The sequence below is a fragment of the Emys orbicularis genome, chromosome 7, assembly GCF_028017835.1.
Source record: "Emys orbicularis isolate rEmyOrb1 chromosome 7, rEmyOrb1.hap1, whole genome shotgun sequence".
Classification (NCBI taxonomy): domain Eukaryota; kingdom Metazoa; phylum Chordata; order Testudines; family Emydidae; genus Emys; species Emys orbicularis.
In genome coordinates, this window is record NC_088689.1 from 127,721,720 (window position 1) to 127,748,695 (window position 26,976).

Genomic DNA, 26,976 nt, shown 5'->3' on the forward strand with positions numbered 1-26,976 from the left:
GACAACTTTTTTAAACCCCTCTCTTCAGCTTTGTTCAATTCAAAGAAACAGAGAGATCTCCAAAAATGCACATGCAGAAACCTCCATGTGCCAAATACCTTTAGAAGACAGCCTGGGGTGCCAGCCAGTACAAGTTTGCTCATGTAAGATTAACGGGATTAGGTCTCTATGGCATACTGCAGTATGGTCCTTGGAATAAGATTCTCATTTACTAAATAAATTACTGTATATTACTGTATAATGGCACTCACATTATAACTGACAATTAGAGCCATTAAAAAGAAAGCTCATAAACAGCCGAAGCTCATATCACATTAACACAGTCATGATTAAAATCACTCTTCTGATTTCTGCTCTTCACAGAAATAATCAGCATTTTGCATAAAAATGAATAGGAAGCAACTGAAAAAGTCCCAGTCATGCTCAGACAGAGGTGCTGAATGCTGCCAGCACAGCCCTCCCATGTCTATTGTCCGCCTGCCTGAGATGCTGTACACCTGTGCTTCCACCATATTAGCGGGTACGAAAGACAGTCTGACCTCCGTGGCAGAACCTCTGCAGAGGCCAGGCTATCCCGCAGCGCAGGAGGATTAAAGTTCTGCTGTTATCACTAGTGGCTCGAATGGGGAAGACCTGCTTTCTAAGCTGGCCTGAGGGAGGCTTCTATTTTATTTTCTATTTTTCTGTTTTAATGCTGTCACTTCACAGTTTAATGGCTTCTGGCGTTTGTACACAGAGCTACTCAGCTTTGGCTCTCAGGAAAAAATGAAATAATTAGAATAGAACAGGCACGCACACAGACACGTCAGCAGCTCATTAAGATGAGGAGAACACATTAAAAACTTTCAAGGAAACAAAGAGATTTTCTCCCAGTAGGTCTAGAGCCCACAGCCTCCTCTTTAGGATTATTGACAACACGAAGAGCACTGCTTTAATCATCAGCATCCCAGCACTAGTTAGTGACCCTGCTCAGACACAGGGTCTAACATGGAGTGTGAGAGAAGCGATCACTGCAATACACAGTGCCCACTAGCATTGGTACTGTGGTCTTAGCACGTGGCCAAACACAGAGGTTTGGGGTCCACTGAACAGTCACCACAATACTAGCATTTACCCATGGGTGGTGGGTGAACACGCCATTGAGGGAAGTTAGCCCTCAGCCCCTCCCGCTCTGCCCGAGGCCCCACCCCTCTCCTCCCGCTGGGTAGGTAAGGACTGCTATAATGTCTGCAAAGAAAATCGAAGAACTAGATAGGTAGTCAAGACCACATCATGAAACCAACCATTTAAAATGTTTTTATATATGTTATGTATTGAAAAGAGATAACAATTACGCTCTCTATAAATAAAAGTACTGAAAGATAAGATGCCTTTGATTCGATTTGCCTTTAAAATGTGAAATAAAAGGACACTCTCATATATCCTACCAACTAATTTAACATATAAATCACAAAAAATGTGATCCAGATGGGCTTCAATGAAGGAAACCAATTAACATAGACAGCCTCACCATCTGACACATTAGTTGTAATAATAAAAAACAAACAACATGGTCAAACAATAAGGCTCCACATTATATCTGACATTTCTAATTAGTTTCTGCAATCAGTGCATCCTCCTCAACAAAAAGACTAACAGCAAGTATTTTGTTTTCTAGAGGAATGTGCACCTGAACTTCATGTTTACAGAGCCAAGTCTATGGCTGAAGCAGATTCATCTGCATTCCCATGGGATGTGCTCTGGAACTAATGGACTTCGTACAGTCCACATCTGGTTTTCCAATTAGGTTCAGAGATCACTTGCTTTCAACTACTTTGACATTAGAACTGTGCCAGACTTGGGGTACATCTACACTACCCGCCGGATCGGTGGGTAGTGATCGATCTATCGGGGATCGATTTATTGCATCTAGCGTAGACGCGGATAAATTGATCCCCGATCGCTCTGCCGTTGACTCCAGAACTCCACCGCGGCAAGAGGCGGAAGCGGAGTCGACGAGGGAGCGGCGGCCGTCGATCCCGCACCGCGAGGACACAAAGTAAGTGATTCTAAGTCGATCTAAGATACGTCGACTTCAGCTACGCTATTCTCGTAGCTGAAGTTGCGTATCTTAGATTGATCCCCCCCACACCCAGTGTAGACCAGGCCTTGGAATACAAAGTGCCCCTGAGTATTCCACAGATAACTGGCCTGTGTCTAGGGGCTAAGATCAGTGGGGCCATCATTGTATGATTTTTCCCCGCTTTTTCACAACTATCCTAGAAATACCACCTCTAGAGCACAGCACAGTATAAGAAACACCAAGCATAAGGCAGTCGGAGTTGCAGTAGGCACTTGCAGGCTGAACTGCAATTAGCATTACACAAAAACGATTCCATCCCGTAAAAACGTACCTAGGTCCTTTTTCAAAGTGCCTATGCACGCATTCGGAATACTCGCATTAGAATGGACATGCAGGACTGAGCCCTCAGAGCCAAACCTGAACGCTCCTGAGCACTCTCAGCTCCCATTAAAATCAATGGGGCCTCTTTGGCTGATGTTATAATGAAGGAGCATTGTCGCCAACGTGTGCAGAGAGCATTTGCAAAAGGGGCTCAAGCACAATCCCAACGGATCAGGCCCCAACTTTTTTAATTTGTTTCCTTTCAAGAGATACTAAAGGCAGAAGGGGGGGGGGAGGGATAGCTCAGTGGTTTGAGCATTGGCCTGCTAAACCCAGGGTTGTGAGTTCAATCCTTGAGGGGGCCACTTAGGGATCTGGGGCAAAATCAGTACTTGATCCTGCTAGTGAAGGCAGGGGGCTGGACTCGATGACCCTTCAAGGTCCCTTCCAGTTCTAGGAGATGGGATATCTCCATTAATAAATAATAAAGTGTGGGTTCTGTGCTAGTACAGTGCAGTCTAAAAAGAGCAGGAGTTCGGAAGTCCATGTTGTAACACTGAATAAAGTCTGGTTTTTAAATCAGATTTTAATTGCAATAAACCACCTGCCGTAAAATTAAACAATTTTGAAAAAAGCAGACTGCTTTTGGGCAAACATTCAGAAATAAGCACAACCTAAATGCAGAAGCTCTCAGGTTTGGGCCATGAGGGCTCACTGCTGCATACACATTCTCACTCAAGTACTCCTGATGTGTGAACAGACACCTTAAAGACGTAAGCAGGGTTTTTTTTAAAAAGCAGAATAAATGAGTATTCTAACCAATGCAAAAAGAAACCAGGAATATACTTTTCTATTTAAAAGAAAAGGAAATTATTTTCTATATATTGCTTCTTTCAAAGCAAAATAACGTTTCATTCTTCAAATGAGTGTGGAATAACGTTGTCGGCATGGGGAAAGGAATTACAACACCTGACACAAAGGAAGGGTTGCACAGTGTCCTACCACAACTTCAGAAGGCGAGTAGCCTGGCACCAGAGCTTTACTTGTGTTCTTTCTTCCCCAATAAAAAACACTCTCCTCTTTGCGCATACCAGCATTGCCAAATGAGAGAGAGATGGCAACATGTGTTGAAATATGTGTGTTGTTAGTTCACTATCCTCATCGCATGAGCGCCTAGAGGCTGAAACAGAGATTGAGTCCCTATCATGCTAGATGCTGTCCAAATACATAGTAAAAGACAATCCCTTTCTCAAAGAGCTTACAGCCTCCATAGGCAAGACAGACAAAAGGTGGGAGAAAAGAAGGACTTCTATCCATATTCTCCAGATGGGGAACTGAGGTAGAAAGATTCAAAAGGAGATTGTCAGAGGCACAAATGTTTGCGTTTCCAAAACTCTCCCCCAAATCACACAGGAGGAGCCTGGGAATGGAGCCAAGGTCTCCTAAAATTTCAGCCCAATGCCTCATACGCAAGGCCTTTCCTGTCTACACGCAAGCCTTCAGCATGAGTACATTGTTCGCAGACAAGATTCACAGCCACGTTACACGTCTATAACGAATACTGCAACAAAGAGTTTATCCAATACAATGGCTTCTATGTAGTGCCTTCCATCAGAGATCATTCGTTATATGTCGCGGTAGAAAACCTTCAGTCCATACTGCACACTATCAGCAAAGTTGAGTGACAAGGCAAATAAATGACATTTATTATTCATTGTGTGTCTTACCATAGTGCGTATGAGCCCCAGTCATAGACCAGAGCCCCATGGCAGTACAAACACGAAACCAAAAGACAGTGCCTGCCCTGAAGAGCTCACAATGTAAGTATGAGGCAGGAGATAAGTGGATACAGAGAGATGGGAACACAGGGAAACAAAAAAAATATTGATGATGGGGAGCAGTCCCAGCATGCCAGCTGCGTAACCATTGTTTTTTGTAGGCATCATGGCAGAGGAGAGTTGTAAGGAGGATTTGAAGGAGTACAATGAGGTGGCTTTGCAGATGTTTTACAAGGAGCTCCTCTCATGCGTAAAAAATGGCCTGGGAGAAAGCACAAAGGTGCTTGTTTGAAAATGTAACAAGTGGGTGATGAGGGCTGGCACCATTAGCAGAGCCGCGTGGGGGGAGCTGACACCTCAGCAGCACATGCGAGATGATAGGCAATCAGCCATGAAGGACCTGAAAACTGATATGTCAGCGGATGGAACATTGCAGTGCTCCTGATGCATCTCACACGACTGCAATCCATTTTTCTGCAAGGACATAAACATGTTCTCTTTCCACTCACCTCAACAGGGAATCTCTTGCCGTTGATGCTGTGCTCAGAGCCAGCGGATCCATTGCTCTGACCCCAATGAAATTCCACTTTTTCGGCTTTGAATCTACCCGGCAGCCCAGCACCGCTGATGAAATAATCGTCCTTCAGAAGGATAGCGACTGCACACACAAGACAAAGAGAGGGACAAAGATTTTGAGTGTATTTTTGCTATAGTGTTTATGATGATTGATGCACAGTTGCTGGTTACAATGGCTTTCTTTTTCTAACCATATGCAAGTCCAGGAAGATAGGAAAAGCACTAATACGAGCAATACAAGTGAATTAGGGAGAGTTCGATTCCATGGAAACAATGGGAGATTACCAACGTTTCTCCATAATCTCAGGAAAAACTTCCTAACTATAAGAACAGTAGGACAATGGCAGTTTTCAAAAGGAGGCTGGATAGCCATCTGTGTTGGATGGCATCTTGGCAGGGGGTTAGACTAGATGATGCTTGCGGTCCCTTCTAGCCCTATGGTTCTATGACTCTATGATGCCATCAAAAACATGAGCCAAAGAGGAACCTTCTTGTCTCTGCTGGCAAAACAATTACTACAGTACGCTTCACACAGCTGTCAGACTCCCCACACCTCAGTCAGCTGCGTGTAAGGCTCCACCAAATCATTCCTGATGAGTGAGGAAGGGCTCCGTTCCCACTCCACCAGTGGGACTTACACAAATGGACTGATGGGGAAGCAAAGCTGTCATGTGAACAAGGATCTTCCTCCCTTGCCATCCATAAGTAATCCAACCCCCTCTTTCCTCACACTGAGCCCAGGGGTAAATGCAGCGGTGGAACAACAGAAATCCTGCAGAGCTTCCAGAGGGGGAGAAATGGGACCCATGGAAGGAGGAAAAAGATTTTCTAGGTGGGGCGTAATTGCAGCTGGCATCTTCCGCCAATCTGTCCTGGGAGGAGGTATCTTCACCCCAATAGACCCGTCTCATCCCTGCCAACCATGTGATTCTGCCCTAGGGCATCCAGAAGAGATTAGCACTATACTGCCAGTCTGAAGGATATTCCCCACTGCAGCATGGCCTTCGTCACATAGAGGCACCAGGGACAGGATTCGCTCCTATATTTTCCATCCAGGGGCTTTATACAAGCAAACAACTTAACCACGTGTATAACTTTAAGCACGTGAGTAATCTCACTGCAGACAATCGGCGTATTTACTAACAAAGTTATGCACGTGCTTAAGGGCTTTGCTGGGTCTGGACCATGGTGCAGGAGGACTCTATTTCAAACTTGCCTTCTAAGGCTACATCTACACTACGGGGGGGGTCGATTTAAGATACGCAAATTCAGCTAAGCGAATAGCGTAGCTGAATTCGACGTATCAGATCCGACTTACCCTGTTGTGAGGACGGCGGCAAAATCGACTGCCGCGGCTCCCAGTCGACGGCGCTTACTCCCACCTCCGCTGGTGGAGTAAGCGCGTCGATTTGGGGATCGATTGTCGCGTCCTGACGAGACGCGATAAGTCGATCCCCAAGAGATCGATTTCTACCCGCCGATTCAGGCGGGTAGTGTAGACCTAGCCTGAGACACAGTGTTAAGAGTTTATTTCTCTAGCCAGGGAGTCTGCTTTCATTAAAAAGCAATTAGCTGCATTAAGGCGCAGAGATAAAATGCTGGCATCTGCCTGGCACTATCAAAGGGCGATTTGCATGAAATGCCATTCTTTAGAATTCAAAGGCAGGGTCGTCAGAACTTTCCACTTTCCAGGTATGCAATCAACACAACCCTGGAGCTGAGTGTATCTGCTGGAGGAGTGCTTGAGACACAATATAACCTTGCAGGACAGACAGATACAACCTTAGCAAGCCTCCCCCCAAACTCCGCTCCCCTATCTCAGCGTCTGTCCGCACAACAAGAGCTCTGCACGAGCAGTCGCCTACTCCAGCTACTTGCGGGGAACAGCAGCAGTGAAGACAGCGCAACAGAACCTGGGTACGTACTCAGCTTGTTAGCCTGCTCTAAAGCCCCTGCAGTGCTGACTTCACTGCTAGTGTTACAGCTCGAGTAGGCTAGACTGTGCACAGCTTTTGCTGTGTGGACAGATTCTCAGATGAACTAAATTTGGCCCCTCCACACTTCCATCTCCCCCCTTTACATTCACTTTCCTTAACGCCTCTCCTATTTAATTCTTTATTGGTTCTTACGCTGTGCTCCTCTCTGTAGTATCTGTGCCCCTCCCAGTAGTGCCTCAGGCAATGCAATTCATGGCTGTTACATGTGTCCTCACCATTAATGTACCGTTTAGGGTAAGGGCTAAATACTTAATTTCCAAATTCATTTGTCTTTGACGTAGCAGTAGCAGTCAGAGGCCCTAACAGAGAGCAGGGTCCCATTGTGCTAGGCACTGCATGTATACTTAGTCCCTACCCTGACGAACTTATAATGAAACAGACAAGAGGTTGGAGATAGGAAGCATTACTATGTCCATTTTACAGTTGGGGAACTGACACTGAGAAAGATTAAGTGACTGGCCCAAGTTCCCAGAAGAAGTCTGGAGAACTGAGAATTAACCCCAGGTCTCCCAAACCCCAGTCTGTTGTTTTAACTACAAGATCGTCTTTCATTTCTACTCCTCCCCCTTTCAGGAGATGGGAGACCAAATGAAGGCTTCTTACAAAAATCCCCCTTACAAAACCCCTGCTTAACAATAAAAGGGATTTTTTTAATCTATTTATTTAATAGTTTTTATCCCAAAGTAGTTCTCCTAAAAGTAGCTAGGGAGCACCACCGACTGTGTTCAGAACCTCAGGATGAAAGGTCATATAATCATATAAATCCACGTTTATTATGTACCAATGGAAACGTTTTACTCAGTGCTGAAAAACGAACAGGATAGTTGTGAAATAACATGAAATGAAAATCATACAGGCTAGAATCTCTCCCGTACTGAAGCTCTGTTCAGCAGAGGAGCAGGCGCAGGCCTGCGAGGGAGCTAATAACACTTCCCTGATTTCCAGGGTCAGATCTAGCTCTGATGCAATTACAGCAGCCCAGCAGCAGCTCTAAAGTTGCACCCTTGATATAGTAGAGCTCCGTTCCTGATTGTCCTGACACACCCCTCTCAATTTGTCCAGGTGGCTGGGAGAACTATAGGGGGCAGGCCCTAGCTGCAGCCTCTATTGGTACAAGCAGGGAGTTCACCTGCAACAGGGGGAATTCGCTGCTCGCCGCCTACAGCCTATTTGCACCAAATCTGGCCCTCCATCTTTATTCTAAATTATGCCCATTAAATCAAAGAAGTGACTGAAAGCAACACGCCTTTCTTCCTCCCTTAAACATCTCAGTTGCTTTTTAAAATACTGCAGATTGCATTCAATTGGTTATAAATCCCATACATAAAATTGCACATGATGAGGAATCCGAGAAAGCAGATTCATGTGCATCTGTTACAATGCACAGTGGGGATTTCAGTTGCATCTTATAAATATTTGATAGTATCTAAATCATTTATGGCTCTGTCAGGGGTCATTTTACTTGTTTTAGATGAATAATTAAAAGGATAATTAGGAGGACGTACAATCTGAAATGTTCATCTAATTGTTCATTTTACAGTATTTCTTACTACCCTGTGTCATATGACATGTGCGCCCCACCATCTCTCTGCCTCAGCATCACTCTGTTATGGCCATCAGATTTTTCTTTATGTAAACTATTTCTAGCATTACCCAGAACTGCAATATTCAAGTACCGCAGTATAAGACTTCTTGACATTTTGTCTTTACACAATGATTTAGTCAGGGAACACAGAAAAATCAGCCCATCGAAAGTCATTTCAAAGTAGGCAGGCCATTCATCCGGCTTTAAGCCAAACAGTCCTGTTTTTCAAAGTTTGTCCCCTGCCCCACACTGAGATAAAACCAGACATGGTTTTGTCCAGTATCACAGATGGGGGATGCCATTATGAAGAGTGTGCTGCCCCACTCCCGCCAGCGTGACTTCACACATTCATGTATTTGAGGTCATGTGGGGGAAGGTGTGTGTGTGGGGGGGGAAAATCACACAGATGGGGGTGGGTGGGCCCACACTGTTCCCAGAAGTACCGGAATGTCCAGTATTCTGGGGATGAGTGGCCACCCTATTTCAAAGTACAGTATTGCTAATATCCGCACTTAGATTTAAAAATACTAGGGAATGCAGAGCTAAGGCTGCAGACGTCTGGATTGACAACTGTATGTCACATACCCTTTCTTACAAAGATTGCAGGGATCTCAGAACACTGTATACAATTCCATCAAAATGGCAACATTAAAAGAATGTTAAGGTTGCATGTTTAGAGGAGACAAAAGTTAGTAAATGCTAACATTGAAATGGAATTCCCTAGGGTTTTTTGGTTTTCAAAGAAGATAATAGAAAAACCAGAATTCCCCAATGTGGAGTTACTGGACTTACACATCACCAAAATGCCCTTCTCAATAGTTCACAGGTTGGCTCCCTCGACCTGCAAGCCTTAGGAGATGTGTGGCTTTTACCGTGCAAGGTGTGTTATGAATTCGCTTACTCTTTGCAGCAAACTTAGCTGCACACTGAATGCTTGGTGCATCCTACCTTCTCGCTGAACGCTGCTATGAAGGGCTGAAAGAGCATGCCAACAGTACTGTGCATACATAAGGCATGGTTTTCAGTGGGTTATTACTCAGTTTAATTTGACCAATTTTCACTGGAACACGAAGGGCAGTTCTCCCAATTAGGGTCATTTCCACATCAATTTTCAACTCTTTTTCTCAAGGTAGTTTGTGACCAGAACAGTCAAAAATAGAATTTTTGCATGAAGAGGAAAATGTATTTTTTTCTACTCCCCTAATGCGTTGAAACCCATGGATTGTTTTTGCTCATGCAACCCACTGGTCAGGATGCGTTGTATAGTTTCCCTCTCGTGATCCACAGAAAACAGGGGTCTGCTACAACATTCAGCTGCCAAAGCCAGCTCTTTAGTTCAAGCTGTAGAGGCTCGTAATTTCAACGCCAGAAATTACTGGTTCATTCCCTGCTGTGTCAGCCAAAAAGGTGACCCTCGCATGTTAAAACTAATGAAGAAAAACACCCTTCTTACAGTTATATTTGGTAAGTTGCATTCCAAAAGGGAAGAAATTTGTCAAGTTCTAAGTGACATGGGGTTAGAAGAGCAACATTTATAAGCGATAGTAGGAAGTGGTGCTCCCCCTGGAAAACCTAGGAACAACAGAACATACATTAAGAATATTCAGCCTTAAGTCTGGTCTACATTTCATGATTTTAGCAGCATAGCTATCTCAGTAAAAGCTGTAGTGTAAAACAGTTCTATTGGTATAACTGTGCTGATACCAGTATAGCTTATGCCGGTCAGGGAAACCAGCCTCAATTATACCAGATACGTACTATTATACTGATCCACACTACAGAGTTTTGCCAGTATAGCTATATCGCTATAACGAAATCCTCCTAAGGTACACAAGGCCTTAACTGAATTGATTTGCATATTCACACTGAAGTCCTGCTTTCTTATGGGTTACCATACGGTTCTTTATCTGCTAGGGCAAACCCACTACTGCAAAGCTAACACAGCAACTGTAGCCACATGCATTTCAAATGTAACTTTTCAGTACATAAAACATAATTTCTTTCTTTTTTAAGGGAAATATTTTAGTAATGTATCAGCATAACCAATATCTGAGTCAGGCATTTCCTGGCAGTTAGTGTGTCTAGGCTAAGAGCCTTTGGCTTTGCCTTGGAACCTCACCTCCTCCGACCAGTCATTAACTGCTAAGAAATGCCCTCTGCTTGTGTCACCATTGCTTAAATAGACATTTAGTTGAGGTGACTGTGTCAGGATTTAATATAAAGGTCTTATGGGGCCAGTTGGTCCCATGACTCTGGTGCCAAAAAGCATAGCAATTTACTACAAAATCTGCCACTACCTTCTACCTATCCTACTTGGTTTGCTGCTGTACCAAACTGCCAATTCAAAATTCTTCCCAGCGAAAACATCCAGGGAATGGGGTGGGGCCTGAGAAAATATGAGAGGAGCTACAGGTACTCAGGCAGCATGTTGACAGACTCAGCATAGACATCGAAGCTAAAAAGACCATGTGCACAGCTCTGAGAAAAGGACATAAGGTACTACAGAAAAGGGACAGCTGATCACTGATGTTCTGAGAGGTGTTAGCCTGTCAGAAAAAAAATCCACACCCCAGTGTGAACAATTCAAACATGGTAGCAGTGTCAAGTCTGGTGCCTTGAAAGAAACCAGACTGCTCAGGACAGGCAGGGCTCTTCAGTCTTGGTAGGCAGCCCGCCTGAGAGAAGGAATCCCAAATTCAAACCAGGGGTGCCATGCCCCTCAGATCAGATAATCATCCTTGTGTGACAATAACAGTGGCTGATGGAGAGGGGATGGCCATCACCTGCACTATTGTCCATGAAACATGGAGGACAATTCCTGGCCAATGACTCTCATGTGTCCACGAAACACTTGTCAAAGACTGTATTTGGTGTCCTACCTCAGATTGTTCTGACCACTGGTTTGATCCTCTACCTCCCCCCAAGGGCCTGATCCTGCGCCTTCCGCTCCCTTCAACTTCACTGCTTAGGACAGGGCCTTACTGGCAGGTGTATCCGAAACACCTCTCGCCTTACAGTTCGTGTGTGAACACAGCACCGCCATGGCATTGTCTACTTTATGCTGTCTAGAATGGTTTATTTTTCCATTCTTTTGCTGGTTTCCTTCAAATGTCATAGAAATATTCTTACAAAGAATCTGATTTATTAGATACAGTCCTATTTTTTTCTACCTCAGGTACTTGTATGGTCACCACCATCCAAGTATCCGAGCGCCTCACAATCTTCAATGTATTTATCCTCACAACACCCCTCTGTGGCAGGGCATGGCTATTATCCCTGTTTTACAGATGGGGAACTGAGGTACTGGGAGGCTAAGTGACTTGCCCAGGGTCACACAGGAAGTCTGTGGCAAAGGAGAGAAATGAACCCCATTTTCCTACAATCCCAGTTGGAATCCTAGCCACTGGACCCTCCATTAACTAGAGGATGTCTCAAAATCTCTGTGTAGTCCAAAGGATTCTGAATTCAACAAACAGGGCATAATGGATCTCTGGCTAGTATCTATGGCTCTGATCCAAAGCCCAGTGAATTCAGTGGAAGAACTCCCAGTCTATTTGCAGCTGTGCTACAACCCCCTGAGGTATGATTTCTACTGTGTATGTGAGCAGACCCTTAACTAGAGAAACATGATATAAAGTACTGCAGAGAAACATGTAGAATATTAACAAGGATATAAATACAGATTTAATAAATAAAATTGAATTAATTATAGATTTAATTCAATTACCTAAAAATTCTTGACCTTGACAACTGAAGAGGCAGACCTTGTGATTTCTGCTTTTTACAATTTCAGTATTCAAGTGTAAGCAAACGCAAACAACTTTGTAGATTAATTAACCTTGACCTTTTGGTGAACCGTTGAATTTTTGGTACAAATAAGCAATGTTTTCAGACTGTTCTTTTATAAAACAATTATAAAAATGGGCCAGAAGAGAAGTGCAGCTACAGTGCAGTACTCGGTGTTGTAATAATATCCACAATATATTAATCACAGCTACACCACTTCGCACATCTATTGCCCTTTCTGTGTCAGAACCTCCTAACTCCTAGTCTTTTCTTTTATTCACAAGAATATCATTGAGCCTTGCATTTTGGTACTCTTCACTACTGGACTCTATAGCCTCCCTTAGCGGGTAATTCAAGGTTAGACCTTCTAACTCTCACACAGGCCTTTACTGTGATGCTCACTTGGCTGCCAAGAAAATGGTTTATACTGGGGATGAACTTCAAAAAACTGTTAAAAACTGATCTACAGCACTAATTCTGCACGGAATGCAGAGATAGCGACCTGGCAACTTACACTGGGAAGTTCTCACGTTAGGATTAAATAGAACAATGGGATGTCTGTGTGTTGTAGTTGTTTTTTAAATTTATGGCTTGAGTTATTAATTGATTGCAGGCAGGCTTACGGAGACAAACAGGAAAGAACATACCAGTTTTCCCAGTGTTTTTCATCCATGTCTTGTTAGAGGATTCGCTGTCGAAACCATCAAGCTGTAATTCTTGATATTCATCTCCCACACGTGCCTGATGGTCTACGATGTCTATTGGAGACTGGTGAGTGCCTCCACAGTCCACACTTGAAGTAACCCAGTGCTCAGGACCATATGTACCTGTTAAAAGAAAAGACCAACAACTTATTGTTCTGATGGGCCAATAGTTATAAGACTATCCCTAAGTAAGGGCAGCAAGCATTTTAGTTCCCAAGGTAACTACGCTGCTGCTACATTTCCTGCATGCAACCTATGAAGAGACTGAAATCCATTAACTTTATGCAGTACTCAAATTTTCCTTCTAGCAATAAGCAACAATACTGTTATTTTAAATTGCCCTTCTATAAAATTATTTTCAATTTGCCAATCCCTTCATGACTGAGTTATGAGTTACTATGGTGTTACAGGAACTTTCAAATAGCTAGAGAAATAGTAGAAAGTTATGTAGTTTACCTGTTTGGATTAGATAATTAATATACTAATAATGCATTAACTCTAGTTTGTGTGACAGATTAAGATAATATGACCTTAAATAACTGCTATTTTATTTTAGGTTCTAAAAGCAGGCAACCAGGGGGAGAACTTAATTTAAATCAACTGAGAAATTAAGTGTGAACAAATTTGGGTGGTACAAAAAATAAACTACAGAAAGGAGAAATGGTAGAGGCGAGTGACAGCACAGCATTTTCTTCTACCATTTATCCTTTTTTGTGCTTTTATTTTTCTCACTACTCAAATCTGTTTTCACCTAATTTCTCAGTTGATTAAATTACTCTTCCAGATCTCCCCGCCAAAAGTCAAACAGTAGCAATGTGATGCACCGTGGACAGATCAGCAGTGTCTTGCATACATATCTCTACATCTTGCACAGCAGTGTTTGCTTCAGATAGGATAGCTAGCCAACTGCAGAAACAGTGCCAGAAACGGACACTTCTCCATCCTCCTCTCCCCCCCCTTTTTATCTGTATACAGTAGGGAGGTGCTTGTTCGATTTTTACAGTTTGTAAAGCGAGATAATTACCTGAAGGGGGGTTCCAAAGAGGATGGAGCTCGGCTGTTCTCAGTGGGGGCAGGTGACAGAACAAGGAGCAATGGTCTCAAGTTGCAGTGGGGAAGGTCTAGGTTGGATATTAGGAAACACTATTTCACTAGGAGGGTGGTGAAGGACTGGAATGGGTTATCTCCTAGAACTGGAAGGGACCTTGAAAGGTCATCGAGTCCAGCCCTCTGCCTTCACTAGCAGGACCAAGTACTGATTTTGCCCCAGATCCCTAAGTGGCCCCCTCAAGGATTGAACTCACAACCGTGGGTTTAGCAGGCCAATGCTCAAACCACTGAGCTATCCCTCCCCCTCATCTTCTATGATTCTATAAGTAAAATATATATCTGGCTTAAGATATGAGCTATTGGATTGCATCCTGTCATTTTGCCCCTTGACCTAGCATAAGGCAATCAAGCATAACAGCTATTCCGATTTTAGTGTCGTTTTGATCAGAGAAGGTTGTGCAGGTTGATCCTCCTGGCTGAGGGAATTCTAAACTCCTTCTCCTTGAAGGGCACCCTACAAATCGCACTCATCTTCCAATGGGTTGTTCTAACGCAGGCCATTTTAGTGGGTACCTTGATATTGTGCTCGGTACTCATCACATACAAACGCTACACATTAATCCGAACAAAAGTGTCCTGTTCGTTAAAACGAAAAGCTGGCAAAATGGCAATGTGTTTTAAAAATCTTCTATGCTCTCTGCTCTATTTAGAATAACATAGCTCCTGATTCAGTTTATACTCTGAGAAAAAGCCACTTTAAATGAATTCCCAATTAAAGGGAACCCAATTATTAAATCCTAAACATGTTCTGTTTCTAGACAGAATTTCCTTACCAAAGTGTTTTAATGCATAACTGTTCTGTGGCGTATTAGTTGGCCACTTAGATAGCCTACAAACAAGTTTGCATTAAAATGGCAATGAAATTTTTGTTACATTTCAAAAGGCCCAGTAATGCAGATAACCCTCAAGCTATCACATGTTGGTATTGTTACAAATTCAGACAAAGGTCTGGATTTCCAAAGTGTTCACCACTGGCCTAACAGTCCTTCCATTGAAGACAATGGGAGTTCTACCACTCAAACAGGAATTAGTGGCTTTTGAAAACCCCACCGTCTTCGGCAGGGCTGCGATGCAGCGCCCCCTGCTGGGCCAAGCTTGGCACTGCAGGCACTTGCTGCCTCAATTCACCAGTTGTGGCAGCCCACGGTGTAAGTTCAGTATCAGGCTACGTCTTCACTACGGGGGGGGGGGGGGGGGGGGGTTGATTTAAGATACGCAAATTCAGCTACGCGAATAGCGTAGCTGAATTCGACGTATCGCAGCCGACTTACCCCGCTGTAAGGACGGTGGCAAAATCGACCTCCGCGGCTTCCCGTCGACGGCGCTTACTCCCACCTCTGCTGGTGGAGTAAGAGCGTCGATTCGGGGATCGATTGTCGCGTCCCGACGAGACGCGATAATTCGATCCCCGAGAGGTCGATTTCTACCTGCCGATTCAGGCGGGTAGTGTAGACCTAGCCTCAGTCTTTGACGAGTCAAACAGTAACAAACTCAGAATTTGCCTGGCTGCTCCTACAAACAAGCAAACATACATCAAAGGCCAATACTTGAAGCTAAGGCCCTGGGATTCTGGGCTAGTTCTGAGGCACCCCTCCTCCATCACAGTCTCACTCAGTGATCTTGAGAAGAAGCATGTAAGCCATCTTAACGGGCCTTCTGGATCCCAATTGGTCAGTGTCTCCTCATGGCCCTTCTTGGCTCTGAAGAATTGAGTCTTGTTGGTAGCTTGGCCTGAGTGGGTTGTCCCTTAGCAGGCAGGTGTCAGGTTGCCAATGCTTCCAGCTGGGGGCAGAAAAGGCCTGATGGATCGCATTGCACCCACCCACAATGCTTTGGTGACCACTGCAATCAGTGGGAGATTTTCCTGAATAAGGACTATAGGATTGTTCCTTTATGGACATTTGCAAGGCACATACCTTTTTGAAAATCAGAACTGTTGATCAATTTGCAGAGAAAATGTCTTGTTAATTTGATTTGACATACGGGTAAAATTTTCAAAAGTGCCTAAGTGACTCAGCAAAACGAAGTCCCATTTTTAAAAGTGACTTAGGCACTTTGGTGCATAAGTCCCATTGACTTTCAGTGAGATTCATGCTCCTACGGCCCAGATGCTCACAGATATTTAGGTCCCTAACTCCCCTAGGAGTTAGGAACCTAAGTCACTACTGAAAACAGGATTTGGGCTCCTAAATCGCTTACATGCTTTTGAAAATTATACCCTTTCTGTATTGCTTTAATAATTGATAATCTCCTTCTAGACAATTACCAGCTCCCTTTGGATCGAAATCTAGGATTTACTAATGGAAGTGCAGCTGCATCTTTATGTGATAGTATTATTGTTATATGCATAAAATGCTTCCATATTGGTGCTGAATTATTAAAAAAAAAAAAAAAAAGTAACGCAATAACACTCTGAGCTATTCAAACCCACAACTGAAAGCTGTGCTGTGGTTGTGAGTCCTGCCATTTCATATCACTGTCACAAAGCTAAGTTTAAGACCTGCTATTTAGAATCACCATGGGATTTTTTAAACTGGGGATTTTCCATTAATTTTCTTTTGGAACTTTTTGAAATGTTCTAGCTATTTTCACTGCATGCTAGTGTGGCATGCAAATTGCTACACACAATATGATCCGCACTATAATGCCAGCAATTGTCAATAGTGAGAAATGTAGGGCCAGATCCCCCCGCTGGTGTAAAGGAGCATAGTCCCATTGATTTCAATGGAGCTATGCCAAGTTTTAGCAGCTGAGGGTGTCCCCCATATCATTTTTACAGAACAGTTTGAAAAGACAAGAAAGGGGATTCGTTTTTCTTTTAGATTTTGAGAATCGGGGTAAATAAATAATACTTCATACTCAGGAAAAATTAGCTTAACACCCTGTAAAAATGTAATCAAGAGGTTAGCCCCAAAAGATTTATTTATTCGCTCATAACCATCAGAAGGTTTAAGTGTAACAGCTTGCTTTTTTCCATGTACATTCAAGTGGAGTTTTAATTGAAACTGATCTTCCACTACAGATTTCAAATTAATTCTTCTTCTGAGTGTCTCATGCTCCAGACACCCTTGCCTTGCAAAAAACCTACATCATTAGTGGAGGAAATAGAACACTTTCTAAGCTTGCAGGTATTGATTACCTATTCCCTACATCAAAGCACAATTGCTATTCTGCACTGTATAAATCTCTTTAGTGTTAGACACTTTATAAAGTACTGAGAATTATATCATTAATCATTCGCAGTTGCACCTGTCCTGCTATATTGAATTCTTTGTTTTTTAGAACTTTAAATAAATGCTTTTAAATAAAAACATGACACTAAATAAAGATTGCATTTAACTTAAACCTAGTAAAAAAAATCCCTGGATCTTACGTGTGACATTTACTGGTCTGTAACAGAGAAACGTAAAACTATTTGCATTTCATTTGATCAGCAACAAGCATCACAATTTTAATCAGGTAAAATTTGGATTGAATTTGAATTGGGCATTTAATGGCTGACAAATAATTCAGTGTTCAAAACTTGACACTGGAAGCCTTTCTCTACTCACGAACAATACAAGCTTCCACAGGAAACTCCGGGAATACATGTGAATTATAATAAAATGTCAACCACCCTTATCCTTGAGTTCTAGTGCCAGAAGAAATATCTGCAGAGAAATATTATAGACCTGCACGGTGGTGACCTTTAGCATCATTAGTTATTAATGTTAGCACCCATTCTGCGCTAAGCACTTTTCAAGCACTCAAGGAGAATGCCCCTGCTCTGAGGAGCTCTCCATCTAACCTGAATAAGCCTTTACACTATATTGTGCTAATAAGTCCAATGAGCAACACACTGCAAACATAACAGATTAATGACGTGTGCTATGGTACAAGGGCTGCATTAACCCCCAGGCTATAGAAACAGGGGGTCAAGGGGAGTAGCAACAAAAGGATCAGGATTGGGTAACTGTTCACGTAGGGAGTAGATGGATGACCATTGGGTGAGGTGGGGGGACAGGAATCAAGAACAGAGACTTGCACGGTCTCACCCCATTTATTTTGCGTCATTGGGAAAGCTTCCCTCTCTTACTAGCCATGGTACTGAGAGTTTCCCACTGAGGCCACTGATTGCCTTATAGACAGAGTTGTCAGGCCTCCCAGCCCTGTTTTCCTCTCCTTGGCTGACCTTCAAAACAGACCAGCTACCTGCGGAAGGCCCAGTAATTCCAGGATTTGAAATGCTTCCCACGCAGAGTGGTTTTCCACCCCCTGTGGCTGGATAGCCGTATTTGGGATCCTGTGGTGGTTAGTACTCCTCTCGGACAGCTCAGGAGTTTGCTGAGCTATAGAGGTTTACAGATCTTCCATGGGCCAGCAGCCTCAGAATCTAATTTTGCATGATTGGTCTCTAGTGACTTGACCACACTCCTATTGAAGTTAATGGCAAAACTCCTGTTGACTTTAGTGGTATGGGCTCAGAGCCTAGGTCAGTAATCTTAGGAGTGCAACCGTCTCTTATCATATGAATTCAGGCATCTTAAGCAGCACGCAACAGTCAAGGTTTCTTTCATTTATGCTCATCGGAAACTACTTGTCGCTTCCTAGCTAGGTTCCGTCATGAACATCAAGTTTTCCTCAGGATGAGGAAATATTCCTCGTTCAACCGGCAGCTCTAAAATCTTTTCTTATGCTAAAATCTTCTGTCAGCTACTGCAGGACTTTTATTAATAGCCTTTTAATATATAAGCTGTTCTTTAAATAGAATCCAAAATTACCTTGTTTTTCTTCCTGCTACTGTACATCCCAAATAATGACTAGGCTTCACTAATGAAAAACCATTAAAAATAATGAATTCAGCCAAAATCTAATTAAAGCGGATATAAACTTCCATGGATTTTTTTTACTCAGTCAAATGTATTTATTTTTCCTTCATGAAACTATTGTTTAAAAATATAACTTTTTAAAGCCGCATTTGTATTCCAACTTTGAAATTTCCCTCATTTCCATTAACTTTCCAATTACCGGCTCAGTTATCTTTATGTAAAGTCGTGGTCTTCATATATTTCTTTACATAACAACACACTTAATTTGACACGTGGTACCATGTACGAGTTATCTTATGCTGATCATTCATTTACCAGTTGGAAATAAAGATAGAATATAAAATTTATTTTTCTAGAGCTCACTTTCCTTGCACTTTGACATGAGTCATCTCACTCTGAGCCCCGGATCTGGCATGCAATGGGCCAATTTTTGATCCCACGTACACAACAACCTTAGAGTGCTCAATTGCCTTGACTCCTAACACATCCTTCATTTCCAATAGCAAATGGGAGTGACATTTGCAAAGTGACCTAACATTTCTATAATTAGGCTTCAGCACCAGCCCGACTGAGGCTCAATTACTTTGGTCACATGGTGGGGATACCTATTCCATCCCTGAAGGGAGATCACTCATCAGTAACAGTACAGACCAGGAGTGATCGCATATGAAACATACAGCTGTACAAGGCAGATATCAACAGAACCATCAAAAACTGGCGGTGGGGGTAGACATGTACCTCTCATTCCTCCCAACTTGCCCTTCTCTTCATTGACCCATATCCAGCTTTTAATGCTCAACTCGTTTGTCTGGCTTTTCAGAGCAGAGAAAAAACAAACCTGGACTGTCATCATACGAAGGAACGGTCTACAAGAATTAGTGTGCCCAAGCTGTGTGCAAATGGTCAGGTTCCTGTTCTCGTTGGGCGGGAGGCAGGCTGCTAGTGGCATCTGGCATTGGGTAGCCCTCCTACAAGGTTTAAGCCTGCTTAAACCACTAGAGGGGTACAAATTTCAGAAAGGCGTTGGTGATTAAGGAGACCAGTAAGAGCCTAAGTCAATAGGATCTAGGCTCCGACATGACTTAGGTACTTTTGAAAACAGGACCCTTGATGTATGAAGGCATGATCGCTCCCAATCCAAGTGAGGTAGCAGGGAAGAATCCCATGTCTCTTTTAGTGTCAACACCAAACCAACTACTAGGGACTGATGGGAAGAATTAGTCTCTCCACAAAAAAAGCTGTTTACCAGCTCATGGCTGCATGTCAACAACATACTCAGACTCAAGGCTGTCTCAGGGACAGAAGTAAGTAAGGACTCTTGCTAGTCTGGCAGGGCAAGGAATAAAGAGGCACTGTTCCTTCCCATAAACTTGCAGATATGATCTGCTCAAGAACACTAAAGTTTTGTTGAACAAGGCTGCCGGCTTAAATCACCAAAGCTTCACACCAGGACCCTTGTCATAATTCTCCTGTCCCAGCAAGAACCAGCTCTCTTTATGAAATATGATTCAGAATCTTACCTACCATCAAGTTGGCGCCAATTCTAAATTCCACGGTTACACTTTCTACTTAGAGGTTGGAATTTTTAAAAGGGCATAAGTGAGTTAGGTGCCCAAACACCACCGAAATCAATGGAAGCTACAGACTTTTAAGTTCCTTTGGAAATCCCAGTCTTAACACTTCATGGGAGAAAGGGTTCAAACATACTACTTGACTCCGTAACTCAAGTCTTCCCCATAAATGTAGCAATTTAAAAGCCCTTGTGATGCTAAAGTTAGGAAGGCACCTAAAGAAGGAGGACCTCAAATTGAAAGGGTTAAATGAGGAGACAGGGCCACTTGTAGTGTGCACCTCAGAACCAGAGCAGCTGATTCATAGCACCCTGTGACTCTCCATTGAAGAAGGAATAGAGTAAAGCAGTCAAGATGAATCGGGAAGACGGCATTTAGACATAAGGCAAAAAAGAACACTTTGAGTGACTGACTTATCTCTTGCTAAGTAATTTGTCATGAGACAGCCTTCCGAGGGAAACGGTGGGGGCGAAAGACCTCTCTGGCTTCAAGATTAGGCTTGATAAGTTTATGGAGGGAATGGTTTGAAGGGATAACGTGATTTTAGTCAATTAGGCATTAACGGGCCATCGCGGGTAAAATGAGGGTCCGGCTGTAGAATCTTGCCTGTATGCTCGGGGTTCTGCTGATCGCCATATTTGGGGTCGGGAAGGAATTTTCCTCCTGGGTAGATTGGCAGAGGCCCTGGAGGTTTTTCGCCTTCCTCCGCAGCATAGGGCAGGAGTCGCAGGCTGGAAGATTCTGTTGTGGGTGGGTCAGCTTTTGTGGCCTGCATCATGCGGGAGGTCAGACTAGATGACCATATTGGTCCCTTCTGACCTTAAAGTCTATGAGTCTATGAGACTGCAGGGGTAAAAAGTATAAAAATCCCTGGAAGCCTTGATACAATCAGTTGCATCTTTCAGAGGCCTTTCCATCCCAGAAGAAGCAGTTGAGTTGTTTGAATTATTATACTGGGGGAGAAATTGCTGAAATTGTCCTGCGTTGTTCTAAAAAGAATGTATCTAGCTCCAAGAGATGGAGAAACAGAGCGAAGTAGTTAGAGATCACAATGCTGGTTTGAACAACGATCCGAGGATTTCCTACCCTGAGGGGAAAAGGGCTTTTCATTTTATTATTCTCTGTCATCACTCTGTTTAACATGAGAGGCTCACACTTGCAGAAAATTCCAATTACTACTTGAAAAATGAGAGCCCTAATACCAAGAGCAAGATGCTGGAGAGTTGCACTCAGAGGCCTAAACAAGGTTATAAGCATCATCTTTTTGGTTTTGCAAGCTCAGAACAGAAAGGGGTTCATGAGGAGCAAGAACAACAAACAATGGATGGCAGTTCTTTGAGAATAACACAGCTGAACGAAACATCTACCAAGGACAAGATCCAATGAGAGGTATTTGAAATTACAGTCCTTGGCATGTAAACTCTAGCAGGGTCCTTTATAATCAAAAGGTTGCTGGGTAACATCTACAGTAAGAAAGGTTTGGACTGGTGAACAGACAAACAAGAAGTAAAAAGCGACAAAGAGTCCTGTGGCACCTTATAGGGTACGACTACACTTACCGGAGGGTCCGGCGGCAGGCAATCGATGTTCTGGGATCGATCCCGGAAGTGCTCGCCGTCGACGCCGGTACTCCAGCTCGGCGAGAGGAGTACGCGGCATCGATGGGGGAGCCTGCCTGCCGCGTCTGGACCCGCGGTAAGTTCGGACTAAGGTACTTCGAAGTACCTTAGTCCGAAGTGGGGGCTTAGTGGGGACCAGGCCATAGACTAACAGAAGTATTGGAGCATGAGCTTTCGTGGGTGAATACCCACTTCGTCAGACGCAACGAGAAGTATTAATCTTTAACAATTGTTAGCCAGTCACAATGTTAATAATCATAACTATTTATTCCCAGCATACCTAGAGGGAATGTCTAAATATTTTCTTTTTTAGCAGCAAAGCATATCTAAAAAAGATTTATTTTGTCAGTGATACAGCTTCCGCCATGTTTAATCACAAGTAGATATTTGCAAAAATAAGAGCCTCAAGCCACGCTCCTAGATGCATGTTTTCCTGTGTTGTTTGCAACTTTTAAACCTGAAGCCAGAGTGATTCACCTCAGAAATGTTAATATAAATTTGTATTTTCTCAGTCATAGTTGCAAAGAATTATTGTTGCTGCATTCTTTAATGACAACCTTAAATTGTTTCACAATTGCTTTTGGCAGAAAACTTGCTAACATATGTATTTTCTCTTTCCTTGTATTCTCAACACAACAAAAAATATATATATATATATATATATATATATATATATATATATATATATATATATATATATATATATATATATATAAAATTTTACACTCATGTATGTGTATATAAGCATATTAACATACATATATAATTTCAAAATTCTAATTTTGTTCTTGAATGTCGTATGAAACTCTCATGAATCTTATATGAAGCTCCCATCGTACTGATCATTTGCCAAGGGCACAAATGTATGATAAATAGCCAACATAAGAAAACATCAAAAACTTAAGACAAATCGTGCAGGAAGCTTGTAGTAAAGTGGAATTAACATAATTAGCGAAACAAGCTTTTTATATAAACATTCTAATATTCAGCATTCATGATCTAAATAATTTACCACTATAAACAGGAAAATGGCATTCGCTTAGGTGGGGTGGATAAATTGTTTTTTAAAAATAAGGGGAGTGACTTGCATTAAACTGCTGAAAGATATGACTAATGTCTTTGCGAGTTTCTTACCTTTATGCAACATTTCAGCAATACTTGTATAGTATGTAACACACAGCACAACAGTATCAATAAAATTAATATGCAGAACTTATTGAGTAGGAGAATAAGTTATTGCATAGAATGTGCCTATAGGTAGCCAGTGACTGAGAATACATAAATTGACATCCTCTATTTTTCATAATGTGCTGCATTTTTAACCCAAGTATCTGACATCTCACACAGTTCACTGTATAACTGTCTGTCTCTGTGGCCTTTTAAAAACTGCCCATTACTGAGATGCATGTAATGAATGAGGTGATAAGTTACAGTACACAGAGAAAATACAAGATGAATTTATATGGTGAAAGTATAAATTTACTTCTGTGCAAGTCGAGTAAAAACCCATTAAGCCTGTAGAAAAAAAGGCCTATGTGCTTTTTAAAAATATCATCATAGATACATTTACTTAAAATCTGATTAAACATAAATCTTAATGAAAATTACTCTGTAAAGGTGCATTGCGAGTCAGAGCAGTGGCTCAGTGACCGTGCTTTGCATTGCGGCAGGGAAGACCTAGGTTTAATTGAGGAGTTTGGACATGTATTCCTTCAGCAGGTAGCGTAGGGAAGTGCTGCGGAGATAGACTACTCTGTATGTGCAAGGTGATAGTGCCTCGCAATGACCCCTAGCAAATAGAGTCCCCCATTTTGTCCCCTTTCTCTGGAAGGATGATAGCTGTGTTGCTGGGCCTTGAAAGCACATGTATTAGTATTTGTGTCTCTGTAGTGGCTGAGAAGCCCTGGCCAGGCAGCCTCCTTGTGCCAGGCACTGAACAATATAGAATAACAGAGAGTCCCTGCCCCAAAGAGTGCAGAGTAGAAGAACACAAGACAAACAGTTACAAAAAACAAATAACCAATTGGTCCAAAGCTGCCTCCCACCTGATGCTGTGGGACTCGAGGTCAGGTGATGGTCTGAAGAGCACCCGGTCCTTGTAAAGGCCAGAAAGAGCTCCGCTGAGCTAGGGAACTGCAGGGAGCTTTTATGGTGGGGTCCTGGAGCAGAGGCAGCATGCCGCTATTCGGTGACTCTGGGCAGATTGCCTGGGGAATGAGAACTGGCTGGGAGAGGAGAGGGGGAAAGCCTGTGGGAACTGTAGCCCATGTTGGGCACAGAAATTACTTTATTTTGCCTATGTTTCTGTTTAACCAAGAAATTGCACCCTGAGACAAGGGCCTCAGACAGGTCCTGGCGTGGCACTGATGCTTGCTGGGCTGGGGAGCACCTCGTTGGCTTGCTGTGATGAGTCAAGTGTGCGGATAAGAGTAATGAGAGAGGGGTCCCGCCCAGTGATTTAACCCTGCCCCTGACTCTGACTCCTTTCTAACATTGTGGGCAAGTCACTCAGCCGCAGTGTCTCTCTCCATCTATAAGATGGAGGGATGTTGTGAGGACTGGCTAACGTTTTAAGCACTCTGGAGCTGAAAAATGCTATATTAGTGCAAAAACATAGTTCCCTCATAGGTTTGGTTGCAATCTCTAGATATGTGCACATAAGGAAAACCAAACACTGTAATTATTTTTTCTAGTGTTGGAACAATAGCTTTGAAAACCTATTTTCTCTAAGGAGTGCACTTAGCAGTCTTGCTCGCAATGATGAAAACTGCTAATGTAAACGATACTGCGCTGTAAATTAATTATTTTCAATACAGGCTGGGCTGTGGGAACAGAAAGTGCTGCAGTTGGCTCCTGGCCAACTTATGAGTAGCCAGTTCGAGCCCTTTCCCTCCCTGGAGCCCCAGCTCTGGGAACTGCACTAAAAAACTTCATTCCAAGAACTTTCTATTTTTATTGAATTTTTGCAGGATACAGATTAATAAAACATTGATTGAGAGCACAGACCAATCTATAAAGGGAATAAACAGAGGCAGGGAGGAGTTCCATCAATATAGCCCTGCTGAAGGCAATGGTGGAATGGGAACCCTCAGGATTTCTAAGGAAACCTGCTTTAAAAAAAGAATGATTTTTATCTTGTGGCTGCTTTGGCTTCTTAGCTTTTACATTTACAAAACCAGAAAAATCATCCATGTAGCAGGTGGGTTAAAAAAATAAACAAAACACGGAGAAAAAGATCAACTGCTTGTTAAATGTTGGCCTTACCTTGGGCTCTGAATTACCCCTTGCTGGTCCTAATCTGATTTATTAAGGGCTGCACCCTACATTTGGCCCTTATTGCTTAACTATATCACAAGCAACACTTGTGTATCCTGAATAATTAGTATTTGACAAACCCTGATTCGACAGCAATCTTATTTTTTTCAGTTAGGAACAGTTTTGCCCACCCTATAGACTTAATATTGTCACAGTAACAACCGATTATTCAGTTCAGATGTCCCTCTCTTCACTATATGCACATTAAATAGTTCTCAAAAAGGTTTACATGATTGCCAGCTTTTAATTAATGATACTGAATGCTCCCTAGACCCACCTATCATGAATATTCAATCTATTTTCCCACCATAATTGTAACAGCAGCAGGAATTAGAATAAGACAACAGCACAATACCCACTTTAGGGCTTTTTTTTTTTTTAAGGGTTTCTTTAATCTGACATATGTAGGAGATGTAACTGCATCTATATCTGATGTAAGAGAACTGATTTTATAGTTTTATACCTCAGCTGTTTCACAATTACCATTTTCAAAATGCTACTTTCAACTACCTAAATTTTCAGAGGTGTTTTGGGGATGCCACCATTTTTGAGTGCCCAAAGTAAGACTCCTAAAAAAGTTGGATTTTCAAAGGGTCAGTGCTTAGCACTTTCTGAAACTCAAAGGTCAATTAAGGTCAGGCACCCATAATCATTAGTCATTTCTGAAAATTTAGGCCAATGTGTTTAAAAAGCTACAAAGGGAGAGCTGGTGGAAATAACGTTTTCAGCAAAATGGAAACTTCCACAGGAAATGTCTGCTTTAGAAAAATCTTTCAGGTTGTCATCAAACAAACTAACAAAATGTCAGTTTTTAGCAACTGGTGCACCTGTGATCCAGAGCAGTTTGAATCCTGGATAAATTCCCACTTTTGCAACAGCTGCCATCTTGGCCCACACATTGCGGGTTGAATCCAGGTCCTGCCTCAGTGCAGGGGGCAGGACTAGATGTCCTCTTGAGGTCCCCTTCCACCCTACATTTCTAAGATTTATGACCTTTAGAGCTAAAATATTCATCTCTACGGTTTGGTCTAAACAGCCAGGCTCCATAGCTGGGGCGGAAACTGGCCTATGTCCCACGGGGGGAGAGGGGAGAGACATACGTCTCACAGGCTGACCAGTGAGTAAGATTACCTCTCCCTGTCATCAACTTCTAGGAGCTCAGTCGACATCCAATGGGAGCAGAGGTGGCCTGAGCAATCATAAATAGGAGAGAAGGTGTTTGTGAGACAATCTCTCTGCTAAATACTGCTCCACACTATGAAGTATGAGAATCCGTGGTTCAAATGAGCGCATGAAGAGAATTCCCCTCCATTTATTTGTTTTATCCCTCATCATGCGTACGGACAGTGAGCTCTTTGGGACAGAGACTGTCCTTTTATTAAATACAGTGCCTTGGTGGGGCCCTCATCACCAACTGGGTTGTCTGGGCACAACTGTAATGCAAATAAATAGCAATAATAATTAAAAAAAAACAAAACGCTAAATTGATTGTTAAAAACATTGCGTTGATAAACTGGAAACTCAACAACCGGTCAGTAAATCAACAGTCTCACTTGGGGACAAGCAGAAAATAAATTTAAAAAAGGCGACCAAGGACAAGGTCTTGGACAAGGTCACCGTAGTAAAACGGTCTGTCTTTGCACAGCACTGGTTTTGAAGAGATGTCCACATGACCCAGTGCTTGAATTAAAACCGAGCTAATGCTTTTTTCTTCTCTTTTAATTAATTTCTTTGAGACTCTTGT

The 26,976-nt window shown here is 42.7% G+C and overlaps 1 protein-coding gene across 2 annotated transcripts in view; it reads right to left on the reverse strand.

Moving 5' to 3' along the window:
- The window catches only part of PTPRG (protein tyrosine phosphatase receptor type G), a 605,571-nt gene that overhangs the window by 276,229 nt on the left and 302,366 nt on the right, over window positions 1-26,976 (reverse strand). For both annotated transcript variants that reach the window (XM_065407550.1, XM_065407549.1), the window contains exons 3-4: window positions 12,753-12,932; window positions 4,671-4,819 (exon numbers count right to left, since the gene is read on the reverse strand). In XM_065407550.1, coding sequence (XP_065263622.1) covers window positions 4,671-4,819; window positions 12,753-12,932 — 329 coding nt within the window. The remainder of the gene's footprint in view (window positions 1-4,670; window positions 4,820-12,752; window positions 12,933-26,976) is intronic.